This window comes from Ranitomeya variabilis, chromosome 2 (genome assembly GCF_051348905.1).
Source record: "Ranitomeya variabilis isolate aRanVar5 chromosome 2, aRanVar5.hap1, whole genome shotgun sequence".
Lineage (NCBI taxonomy): Eukaryota > Metazoa > Chordata > Amphibia > Anura > Dendrobatidae > Ranitomeya > Ranitomeya variabilis.
The window spans coordinates 915,688,787-915,701,909 of NC_135233.1; the positions used below are offsets into that span (position 1 = coordinate 915,688,787).

The window sequence follows — 13,123 nt, forward strand, 5'->3', positions numbered from 1 at the left end:
TATAGTGTTATTATCACTGTATGCGGAATATGTAGCAGTGCCTCAGGCATCTGGCCATATCGGGCTGTGCCCGCGGTCAGGGTATAGCAGTGTATTTTCGCTGCGTGGTAATCACACAGTTAAATCCGCATGTATTCAGTGAACAATGCAGATTTACCTCTCGTAGTGACTGGCTATGGAGGAAACGACAGGTCTCCTCTGCAGATGACTGACATGCTGCGGCTCGTACCCCCGCACCTCGGGTGAGTGTCCGCAGCATTACACAGGCGCACAGTGGGCACGGGGCAGCTGTACATCCAGCCACTGTGCTTCTAATGGAGCAAGACTTCATTCTGGACGCAGCGCAGGTGAGCTTCAGCCTACTCGCTGCCCTTCCTGATGGGGGCATTCTTCCTCGGCCCTGGTTCTGAGAGGGATCTAGGCCAGTATAATATGCTTCCAGTTATGGAGCTGTCACATTGTGTTCAGGCTCCCGCTCAGTGGCCCTGTGGGGGCTTATGTCCGGACCCCAGCAAAATGGGATTCGGACGTAGGCGGCGACGCGGCCATAGACTATAATGGTGCAACAGAGCGAACGCGCTTTCTGCCGTGCATTATTTTCGGCTTGTATGCCTACTGGAGGCGGACTCCGAGACGTAGTTGACTTCTTCTAACGCCGCTCCACAGCCTTGGTCACGTCCTAAAGCTTTCTGGTGAGGTTATACTGCCGGGGTGTCTGTGGAGTTGTTGCACTCTGCCACGCAGGCTGCTATATATTAATAATAATAATAATAATAATAATAATAATAATAATCTTCATATAGCGCCAACATATTCCGCAGCGCTTTAGTTAACCCCTTACTGACCTCGGATGGGATAGTACGTCCGAGGTCAGATCCCCTGCTTTGATGCGGGCTCCGCGGTGAGCCCGCATCAAAGCCGGGTCATGTCAGCTGTTTTGAACAGCTGACATGTGCCCGCAATTGCGGCGGGTGAAATCGCGATTCACCCGCCGCTATTAACTAGTTAAATGCCGCTGTCAAACGCAGACAGCGGCATTTAACTACCGCATCCGGCCGGGCGGCCGGAAATGACGGCATTGCCGACCCCCGTCACATGATCGGAGGTCGGCGATGCTTCTCCATTGTAACCATAGAGGTCCTTGAGACCTCTATGGTTACTGATTCCCGACAGCTGTGAGCGCCACCCTGTGGTCGGCGCTCACAGCACACCTGATTTTCTGCTACATAGCAGCGAACAGCAGATCCCTGCTATGTAGCAGTGGCGATCGTGCTGTGCCAGCTTCTGGCCTCCTATGGAGGCTATTGAAACATGGCAAAAGTTAAAAAAAAAAGTTAAAAAAAATGTGAAAAAAAATAAAAAAATATAAAAGTTTAAATCACCCCCCTTGCCCCAATCAAAATAAATCAATAAAAAAAAATCAAACCTACACATATTTGGTATCGCTGCGTTCAGAATCGCCCGATCTATCAATAAAAAAAAAGCATTAACCTGATCGCTAAACGGCATAACGAGAAAAAAATTCGAAACGCCAGAATTACGTTTTTTTGGTAGTCACGACATTGGATTAATATGCAATAACGGGCGATCAAAAGAACGTATCTGCACCAAAATGCTATCATTAAAAACGCCAGCTTGGCACGCAAAAAATAAGCCCTCAACCGACCCCAGATCATGAAAAATGGAGACGCTACGAGTATCGGAAATGGCACATTTTGGTTTTTTTTTAGCAAAGTTTGGAATTTTTTTTCACCACTTAGGTAAAAAATAACCTAGACATGTTAGGTGTCTATGAACTCGTAGTGACCTGGAGAATCATAATGGCAGGTCAGTTTTAGCATTTAGTGAATTAGCAAAAAAGCCAAACAAAAAACAAGTGTGGGACTGCTCTTTTTTTGCAATTTAGCTGCACTTGGAATTTTTTTCCCGTTTTCTAGTACAAGATATGGTAAAACCAATGATGTTGTTCAAAATTACAACTCGTCCCGCAAAAAATAAGCCCTCACATGGCCAAATTGGCGGAAAAATAAAAAAGTTATGGCTCTGGGAAGGAGGGGAGCGAAAAACGAACACGGAAAAACGGAAAATCCCAAGGTCATGAAGGGGTTAAACAGTTTCAAACAACAATCATAGGTAACAATGTTAACAATACAGTAATAAAGCAACACAAGACGACCCTGCTCGTGAGAGCTTACAATCTACAATGAGGTGGGGAGATACAAAGTACAGGTGTGTATTTACAATGATGTATTTACAATGAAGGTCCATCCATCTTCAGGGGGTGGGGGATAGATGGAGATAGTGAATGGGCTACACACAAACAAACATAAAATGACCTTGATTAGTTAATGTGGTATGCAGCTCTGAACAAATGTGTTTTGAGGGAGCGCCTAAAACTATGCAAGTTGTGGATGGTCCTAATATCTTGGGGTAGAGCATTCCAGAGGATTGGCGCAGCACGGGAGAAGTCTTGGAGTCGGGAGTGGGAGGTACGGATTAGTGCAGAGGTTAGTCGAAAGTCATTTGCAGAGCGCAGCAGTCGGCTAGGCCGATAGACCGAAATGAGGGAGGAGATGTAAGGGGGCCGCACTGTGGAGAACTTTGTGGGTGAGAACAAGTACTTTGAATTGTATCCTGTAATGAATGGGCAGCCAGTGTAATGACTGGCGAAGAGCGGACACATCTGAGTAGCGATTAGCCAGATGGACGACCCTGGCTGCTGCATTAAGGATGGACTGGAGAGGGGAAAGTTGAGTAATGGGGAGGCCAATTAATAGAGCGTTACAGTAGTCCAGGCAGGAGTGGATATATTAAGAGGATAACAACTTAGATGGCAGAGATTCCGTAGTGCGATAGAGGTCTGAGGAGTTTCCCGACCATGGACCATGAAGGTCAATGTTTTGCTCACCAAGCCAATTAGCTCCCAACTTTGTCTTGTGACATGGTCTCCGTCATGCTGGAAATAGCATTGTTCTTTACCATATGGCTCCTAGATCGTTGTCCTTGGAGGATGTTTAGAGTCCATTTCTTATCCATGGCAGCGACCTTAGAGAAAGCTGTGAGTGAGCCCACTCCATGGATGAAAAGCCCCCACACATGCATGGTGTCGGGATGCCCTTACTGCTGGCATGGCAGGGCTGATGGTGGTGGTCACCTTTTCTCCGGACAATCATTCTTCCAGATGTCCTGAACGGTCTAAAGTGGGCCTCCTCAGAGAATATAAGCATGCAGGAAATCCGGGGACCGGGCTGCAGAGAGCTGGGGAAAGTATCAGGTACTCTGATGAAGCCCCATTTAGACTGTTTAGGGTATCTGGAGAAATAAGGGCTGTCAGTGTAAATAATAAGTCATTTGCATAAACCTGTCAGTAAAAGTTCAGTTATGAAATGCTTATTGTTGTAGTTTCGTAACTATATACATGTGCCGAAAAGATCAAAATCCACTGAGGCAGCAAACTGTGAAAACCAAAATCTGTGCGAGTCTCACAACTTTAGTCCATGGCTGTATATGGCGGCACTGTGGGGCCTCCGAGGATGGTGCTACCTGATTCAGTAAGGCTACTTTCACACTAGCGTCGGGAACAACCCGTCGCTGTGCGTCGGGCCGCCGTTCCCGACGCTAGCGTGGTCTCCGCCGCACAACGGGGGCAGCGGATGCATTTTTCCCACGCATCCGCTGCCCCATTGTGATGTGCGGGGAAGTGCGGGGAGGTGGGGGCGGAGTTCCGGCCGCGCATGCGCGGTCGGAAAAAGCGGACCGTCGGGAGCAAAAAACGTTACATGTAACATTTTTTTCTCCCGACGGTCCGCTACCACACGCCCAAGCGTCGCAAAACGGACGCGACGTTTTGCAATGCGTCGCAAATGCGTCGCTAATGTTAGTCTATGACGAAAAAACGTATCCAGCAAGAACTTTTGCTGGATGCGTATTTTCGGCAAAACGACGCATTTGCGACGTATTGCAGTTAACGCTAGTGTGAAACTAGCCTTAGTGTCTACTGCTCTTTATCAGTCTGGAGCATCAAAAGAGTGGTGCGCACCTCCGTGCCCCTCTCCAGAAATCCTGCTCCGGTCTCTGACGGGAGTAAGATTTCTGGCATTGAGAACACCACATCATGTGATAAAGTAGAGGAGCTGAGGCGTCACGTGCCTGAGATGGTGAAAACGTGTCATGGAAACAGCAGAAGTCTCAGAATTTGTGCACAAGTTGAATTGGAATTCTTAAATGTGGTGAAATTGCTTTAATGAATTGAGGCCACTGACTGCAAATTCCCCACCCCAAATTCACTGCCAATAAGCCACAAACGAAGCTGACTTTACAGGAATCGCCGTCCACATTTCTGGCAGCCGCAGAATAACAAACTGCATTTTTAGGACCTTGTATCATATTGCACCTATTATTACAGTACAGCATTTCTATTTGCATATTAAATATACAGGAACTGTAAAACCTCCTGAAAATAAATAAACTCCCCTGGTGACTGGTATGGTGTAATAAATCTAATATAATCCGCATATTCCCGGCTATATAGTGCTAATCAGGAGAACTGTGCCAGGAATAATACTTTCCACTTCTAAAACCTGTCCTAAATGGCGGCTTGTTGGAGGAGATTCTGTATGGAGCAGAGAACGGTGCAAGGTCATGGGTCTGCATTTTTGGCATCTTGTCAATAGCTTTGTTCTCAGTTCTCAATAATATAGATTTGTATAACTGTTTCTCTATTTGCCTGGTTCCATCTCGCCGCCTGCTGTGACCTGTAGTCCGGTCGGCTCTGGCGGAGGTGGTGGAGCTTTCGAGTCTTTAGATGCATTTTGCAGTGGCCCCTCAGCTCTAAGAGAGGAATCCTTTAAAATGTTATTGTTGTTTGGTTGCGTGGAAAAAACCCCAGTCTCTAGTCCGGTCTTTCATCCGACACATGAAAGTATGGTTGCAGTGGAGTGTTTGCTGGATCCGCATATTGTCACTCGCAACGTCCACGCGTTCCATTCATTAGATGAGGCCGGGTGGGATAATTTCTCTGAGACAAGAAATTGAAGAGATCTGTTTATGATTGACGCAATGTATTACAATCGCACATTTTCTCAGAATACATCGCTGGGGATAATGGCTTCTGTTCACTACACTGTATCCAGTGCTTTATACGGTCTCTACTGCAGATGGGCTGTGAGCCGGTCAGGGGGCTGAAATAACTTGGGATTGATAAGCAAGTTGTTCATTTACCCTGGCGCCCCCTTATCTGACTACATTCTGGGTCTCATAGAGGGGCATTTACAGACTGTTCTTTGCCACTTCCATTTCAGGCCGCTAAAATGATACAATGATTATTATTATTTATTGTGTCATTATTAAACTTATCCAAATTAACACAATTCTACCCACTAAATGCTGCGGCCACAAGAGGTGCAGATACCATGTGCCCTGCTTGGTTGTTGTTCCTAGACGTTCCATTCAGAGGATCTGGAGAAGTCATGTGACCTCTATATATGGCGGACTTCCGCATACTCATCCTAAATCTGTATCTGCCCACCTTAATGCCACAGTTCTCACCATGTCTAATACATATCTGTGCAAACCAAGCAGGAGAGCAGAGCTCAAGACGTCATCCCTGGACGGCAGACAGTCATTTTGTCTCAACTGACAGAGCTGGTGGTCATATTTTATAGGATGGCAGCCATTACCTGATAAAGAAATGAGAGGCATTTAGACAACTTAACGAGAATCTGTCCCCAGGTTTCTGAAACCTCATCTGAGAGCAGCATAATGTAGAGAGACCCTGATCCAGTGATGTATCACTCGGTTTACTGGGCGCAGCAGTTGTGACATGAGCATTCACAGATGTAGCAGGAAGCAGAGCTCGCGCCCACACCACCGCTGTCTGTGTGCATTGTCTATCCTGGCACTGATAATCTCCAGATACCAAGAGAGCGTGTCATAAACAACAGGTTAAGACAAAGGCGTAGTCAGGTCACGGTCCGAGGTCGGATTCCAGGATGGTAGCGGATCAAGACAGAGAGGCTAGGCAAATGGGTAGTCAGAAGGTCACAGGTCAGGTAATAGATCTGAGACTGAGCACAAGGACACAAGGCACAGAGACATCACCCAGCATAAGCTACAAATGGAGGCAGCGAGCCAGCTAAATAGCCAGGTAAGCTCTCTGAGCACACATGAAAAAAAAAAAAAAAACACATTCCCTGGCCCTGATTGGGCGGCTGGACTGTCACTCAACACACTGACAGATTAGCACGCCCCAACCTCTGATTGGACGACTAAGCAATCAATCACTATACTGACAGCACAGCACGCCCCTGCCCTTGATTGGAAGGCTGAACTGTCACTGCGTCCAGACACAATGATAGGGGTAATCATGACACTAATAAGTGACACATCCCTAAATTCTGTGTCTCAGCCGCTGCCTCATGCTCTGCTCAGCTTACATAGCAAAACCCTGCTGACTATTTCCATTTTAGGTGTGGCTGCTACATCTGAACAACAGCCATACCCCCTGCTGCTACTAATGCGGGCTTCGAATGGCCCACAAGGAAGCAAGTGAAACCCCCAGTGGGTCCCTGTGCAGGAGTGGGCCCGCACTTCCCTATATGAGCAGTAGGCGGCACCATACACTTGATTCACTATTTACAGATGAAGTCAATGGCATCTCATCATTCAACTATCAAAAATGTAAGTCTATTATGTACAGAAAGGTCCAGAAATATTTGGACAGTGACACAAGTTTTGCCATTTTAGCTGTTTACTAAAACATATTCAAATACAGTTATATAATCAATATGGGCTTAAAGTGCAGACTCTATGCTTTAATTTGAGGGTATTCACATCCTAATTGGATGTAAGGGTTTAGGAATTACAGCTCTTTAATATGTAGCGGCCTCTTTTTAAAAGGGCCAAAAGTATTTAACAATTAACTCAAAAGCTCTTTAATGGGTTACATGGGCTATTCCCTCATTAATTCATGCTCAATTAACCCCTGTACCCCCATGTACCCCCCAAGGCTGTTTGCACATTCATGACCAAGCAGAAATTTACAAATCTGACCAGAATCACTTTATGTGGTAATAACTCTGGAATTCTTCAAGGGATCCTACTGATTCTGAGAGTGTACTCATGATAGCATAGGTGACTCTATTTTGGAAACTAGACCCCTCAGGGAACTTATCTAGATGTATAGTGAGCACCTTGAACCCCCAAGCTGCTTCACCGAAGGTTATAACATTGAGCCGTGAAAATCTAAAAAAAAATCACATTTTTTCCACAAAAATGTTTCTTAGCCAAAAATTTTCATAAGGGGAACAGGAGAAATTGCACCATACAATTTGTTGTGCAATTTCTCCTGAGTACGCAGATGCCCAATATGAGGGAGAAAACTACAGTTTGGGCGCACGACACAGCTCAGAAAAGGAAGGAGTGACGTTTTGTAATGAGGACTTTGATGGAATTGTGTTCATGTTTTATGGCGCTTTTGGAGAGCCCCTGGTGTGCCTAAACAGTGGAAAACCCCCAGAAGTGTCCCCATTTTGGAAACTAGATCCCTCAATTAATTTTATGTTCTTCTGGAAATTAAAAGAAAAATTCCCACAATTGTTTTAGCCCCATTTTTTTCATTTTCAAAAGGATAGCAGGAGAAAATGAACCCCAAAACTTGTTGTGCAATTGTATACCATTGGGCTGTGAAGAAAAAATAATTCCATTTTTACCACAAAAAAATGTGTTTTAGCCCCAGATTTTAGATTTTCACAAGGAGAAAAGGGTAATAAAAAAAAGAAGGCCCGAAAATGTGTCCCGCAATTTTTGCTGAATGTAGACATCTATATATATAATTGTCTAAGGGGTACTAACGTCTTTCTGTCTGCAACTTCCATCACGGAAATCCCGCGCCGCTGATTGCTCTCGCCAGCTGCCTGTCATGGCTGCCGCGACCAATCAGCGACGGGCACAGTCCGATTAGTCCCTCCCTACTCCCCTGCAGTCAGTGCCCGGCGCCCGCTCCATACTCCCCACAGTCAGTGCCCGGCGCCCGCTCCATACTCCCCTCCACTCACCGCTCACACAGGGTTAATGCCAGCGGTAACGTACCGCTGCTATACTCACCCTCCGTAGTCTGACGATGCGCTCGCGGCTGCCGCCATCTTCCGTTACCAGAGATGCATTGCGAAATTACCCAGATGACTTAGTGGTCTTGCGCTAGGGACAGCTTCGCTGGATCCCAGGGGGTGAGTATATAACTATTTTTTGTTTTAATTATCTTTTTTTAACACGGATGTGGTGCCCACACTGCTATATACTACGTGGCCAGTGTTATATACTACGTGACTGTGTTCTATACTGCGTGGGCAGCGTTATATACAGAGTGGGCTGCTATATACTACGTGGGCAGTGTTATATACTACGTGGGCAGTGTTATATACCGCGTGGGCAGTGTTATATACTGCGTGGGCTGCGTTATATACCGGGTGGCTGCTATATACTACGTGGCCAGTGTTATATACTACGTGGGCAGTATTATACAGTATACCGCGTGGGAAGTGTTATATACCGCATGGGCTGTGTTATATACCACGTGGCTGCTATATACTACGTGGCCAGTGTTATATACTATGTGGGCAGTATTATACACTGTGTTCCAAATTATTATGCACAAAGAGTTTAGGAGTGATAAGGTTAGAATTTTTTTGTTTGTCATTTAAACTCATTGATGGTGATGTGTGTCAGGGCTCTTTATATCACTGAAAGCAATTGCAGATACCTGTGCAAATTAGTTTGGCAGGTGTGTCCAAATAAAGGTAAGACTACTTAAGAAGGCTGTTCCACATTATTAAGCAGCCTACATTTTTTGCCAAAATGAGAAAGAAAAAGGATGTGTCGGCTGCTGAGAAGCAACAAATTGTGGAGTATTTAGGTCAAGGCATGACAACAATCAACATTGCCAAGACACTTCATCGTGATCATCTCACAATCAAGAAGTATGTAGCTGATTCCCAGCACACACGTGTGCGTGCTGATAAGGAAAAATTGAGGACTCTTTCCAACAGGCAATTGCGTAAGGCTAAAAGAGCAGCTACAAAAATGCCTTGTCATAGCAGCAGACAAGTTTTTGAAGCTGCTGGTGCCTCTAACGTCCCCAGAACAACAAGATTCAGGGTCCTTCAGAGGTTTGCAGCTGTGCATAAGCCATCCTGTCGACCACCTCTATCCACCGCACACAAGCAGAAATGGCTCCAGTGGGCCAAACGATACATGAAGACTGACTTCCAAACTATTTTGTTCACCGATGAGTGCCATGCAACGCTCGATGGTCCAGATGGATGGAGTGGAGGATGGCTGGTTGATGGACACCCCATGAAAACACGGCTAAGGTGCCAACAAGGAGGAGGTAGAGTAATGTTTTGGGCTGGAATCATGGGGAGAGAGATTGTCAGTTATGATTCCTGAAGAGGTAAAGATGAACTCCATAATCTATGTGGAGTTTCTAAAACAACACTTCCTGCCATGGTTCAAGAGGAAGAACCTTGCTTTCCGCAGCAAGATCATTTTCGTGCATAATAATGCACCATCTCATGCTGCAAAAAACACATCTGCATCTTTGGCTGCTATGGGCATAGAAGAGGACAAACTTATGGTGTGGCCACCATCTTCCCCTGACCTCAACCCCATTGAGAACCTCTGGAGCATCATCAAAAGGAGTGTCTATGAGGGCGGGAGGCAGTTCACATCTAAGCAACAGCTCTGGGAGGGTATTCTGTCCACATGCAAAATAATTGAAGCAGAAACCATCCAAAAACTGACAAATTCGATGGACAAGAGACTTCAGAAGCTTCTTTCGAACAAGGGGTCCTATGTGCAAATGTAACATCACCTAGAATAAAGTTTTCACTTGAAAACTGTTTGATTTCATTTTGTAATAAGCTGATAATGCTTATAACTTCACAATTGACCATTTTTTTGTTCAAAATTAAAAAAAAGGTTGAAAACTCTGCTGTGCATAATAATTTGGAACATGCATTTTGAGTGTTTATTTTTTTTAAAAAGATACTGTTTTCATAGGCAGTTTGTTCCAAAACATTGCAATTATACTAGAATAGTAGATGACTGGAAAATAACAATGACTGCAATTCAGATAGGTAATTTAGAGAAAATATGAAGAAATATTATTTGCATAATAATTTGGAACACAGTGTATACCGCGTGGGAAGTGTTATATACCGCATGGGCTGCGTTATATACCGCGTGGCTGCTATATACTACGTGGCCAGTGTTAGATACTATGTGGGCTGTGTTATGTACTGCATGTCCTGTGCTATATATTACGTGGCCACTGTTATATACTGCATGGCCTGTGTTATATACTACGTCGCCTGTGTTATATACTGTGTGGCTGCTATATACTGTGTGGGCTGTGTTATATACTATTTGGGCTGTGTTATATACTGCGTGGCCACTGTTATATATAGTGTGGCCTGTATTAACGCATCGGGTATTCTACAATATGTATGTATGTATGTATATAGCAGCCACATAGTATATAGCACAGGCCACGTAGTATTTGTCTGCTATATACTACATGGCTCCTATATACTATGTGGCCTGTGCTATATACTATGTGGCTGCTATATACATACATACATATTCTAGAATACCCGATGCGTTAGAATCGGGCCACCATCTAGTACACTATATGTGGCTGTACGCTAGTCCAGCAGCTTGTTTTTTGCTGGACTAGATGACGTTTTCCGAGATACCATTTATATTTACCTTCGTCTTTTTGATCACGTTTTATTCTAATTTTTATTCAGTGATATGATGAAAAAGCATGTTTTTTCCCTCATTTTTTTTTTGCATGATCATTGCAATGGATGATAACTGTTAGTGCTGCACAGAGACAAGCCCCTGAGACCGTCCTCTGCTCATGGTCTGAGCTGCTTGCCGTAGCCTGGTGGCCCTAATGTTGTCATCACGACATCGGATCACCATGGCAACGATTGAGTACCCGTGATGACATTGCAGAGACACTGATCCAAGGGCAGAGGGGCCTTTTTCCCTATGCCTACTCGCAGCATTTATGGGGGTGAAAGTGCTGTGAGCGGTGCAGGCACCTCTCCTGGCATTGAGAGCCGGGTGTCAGCTGACGCACACGGATGTACTCAGTATCTCTAAGGTCGGTAAGTGCCCTCCAACAACATCCCACAACATTTGGTCAAAGGAGCTCTCATTGGTTGAGAAACAGACCATTATGCTGAAAAAATAGAAGAAATCCATTAGAGAGGAGGAATGTTAGGAGTGGCCAAACCAACAGTTTTTTACATTCATTAATAAAAAAAATCCCGAAAAAAGTAGACCTGGATGCCCACGGAAGACAACAGTAGTGAAAGAAAAGTAGCATTCTTTTGGAATGATTGGAAGTAGAAAGTATGGAGAAGTCTTGAAACGACTCATGATCCAAAGCGCAGCACACCCTCTGTAAAACATGGTGGAGGTAGTGTGATGGCATCGGCATGAATGGTGTCCAATGGAACTGGCTCACTATTGATTTAGTGACTGAAGACAGAAGTAGACGAATGAATACTGAAGTGTACAGGGGTATACTTTCTGCTCAGCTTCAACCAAATCCAGCAAGGTTGACTGGACGGGGTTTCACAGGACAGATGGAAAATGTCCCAAAATATACTGTGTGAGCAACCCAAGAGTTTTTTAAGGGGAAGAAGTGGAATATTCTGCAATAGCCGAGTCAGTCAGCAGATCTCAACCCCATCGAACATGCATTTCTCGTGCTAAAGAAAATATGTAAGGCAGAATCAAGGAATAACTGAAGTCACCTGGCAGTAAAGGCCTGGCAAAGCATCACAAGGGAGGAAACACAGCGTTTGGTGACTTGGTGACATCCATTGCTTCCAGATTTCAGGCAGCCATTGTCTGCAAAGATTCTCTGCAAAGTGTTAAAAATGAACATTTTATTTATGGTAAAGTTAATTTGTCCAGTTACTTTTGAGCCCTTGACATGAGGCTTTGTAGAAAAATGGTTGCAATTCCTAAATGTTTCACAGGATATTTTTGTTCAATTCTTGAATTAAACCTGAAAGTCTGCACTTCAATTGCTTCTCAGTTGTTCCATTTTAACTAAAATATAGTGGCATCCAGTGCCGAAATCACGGAGACTCGGTCACTGGCCAAGTATTTCTGGACCTAACTGTAGAATCAGAGGTAAATTTGGGAATGAGGGTAATGTAACATTTGGATGTAGCTGAACAGTGGGCTGCAGAGTCAATGTTACTGGTGGGCCCTTGCCACCCCAGTCTGATACTGTATCAATGAGTGAGTGAGTTTCCGGTAACACTATGTTGTTAACTTGTACTTGTGCCCTCACTTGCCCCTTTAGGGGACATAGCTGCATCGTATGAACCCTGCCTAGGTGACCTCAATATTTTTCTATTGATTTTTTTTTAATTTTGACAAAAATTCTGCAGCTAAATACTGTGAGTCCCTGGGAAGTTATGAAATGAACCACACATTGGGTGTTTCTAGTGACTTTTTTTTCCCTAATTGTGGCTTTAAAAAGTACAGTAACAGACCGTGATGCACACACTCGCCCACACTTCACATAGGCATATATGAGGCTGTCGCGTTCTGTTCAGGAGACCCGTGGGTGGTCCATGCATCGTGGTCCGCTCTTGGAATTGAAAAAGGGATGTGTGAATCTGGCCTTTCATTGTACTGTAAATATTTTATATCCTTATTTATAATTAATAATGTTTGTTAGTTGATAGATGAAAATAGTATAGCCCCTAAGGCTGTGTGCCCACAATGAGTTTTTGGTGAATTATTGACTCTATGTCTTTTCGCAGGGTCTTATAGTTTCAGCAAAGTGGATAGGATTTATGAAATTCTCCTGCCCACTCTGCTTTATTTTATGCAGCATAATCTGACCTGTGATGTGTGTTTCAAATCCACAATATGTCAATTTCTCCTGAGGGCATGCTGAGTTTTATGTTCAGACTTTTCTTATAGACTTACATTAGGTGAGGAAAATCCACAGGTAAAAAACACATGCATTTTGGGGCTTTCCGCTGCAAAGACGCATGTTATCAGAGCATGACTATATCAATAAAGTTTTGTC

General features: G+C 44.5%; 1 protein-coding gene across 10 annotated transcripts in view; it reads left to right on the forward strand.

Moving 5' to 3' along the window:
• The window catches only part of ZBBX (zinc finger B-box domain containing), a 336,677-nt gene that overhangs the window by 3,808 nt on the left and 319,746 nt on the right, over positions 1-13,123 (forward strand). For 3 of the 10 annotated variants that reach the window (XM_077290614.1, XM_077290621.1, XM_077290623.1), the window contains exon 1: positions 6,024-6,145. The exons of 6 other annotated variants lie outside the window; for them this stretch is intronic. In XM_077290614.1, coding sequence (XP_077146729.1) covers positions 6,116-6,145 — 30 coding nt within the window. In that variant the 5' untranslated portion in view covers positions 6,024-6,115. Of the gene's footprint in view, positions 1-6,023; positions 6,146-13,123 lie in introns of those variants that run through there. One more of the 10 variants, XM_077290615.1, reaches the window with a different exon arrangement.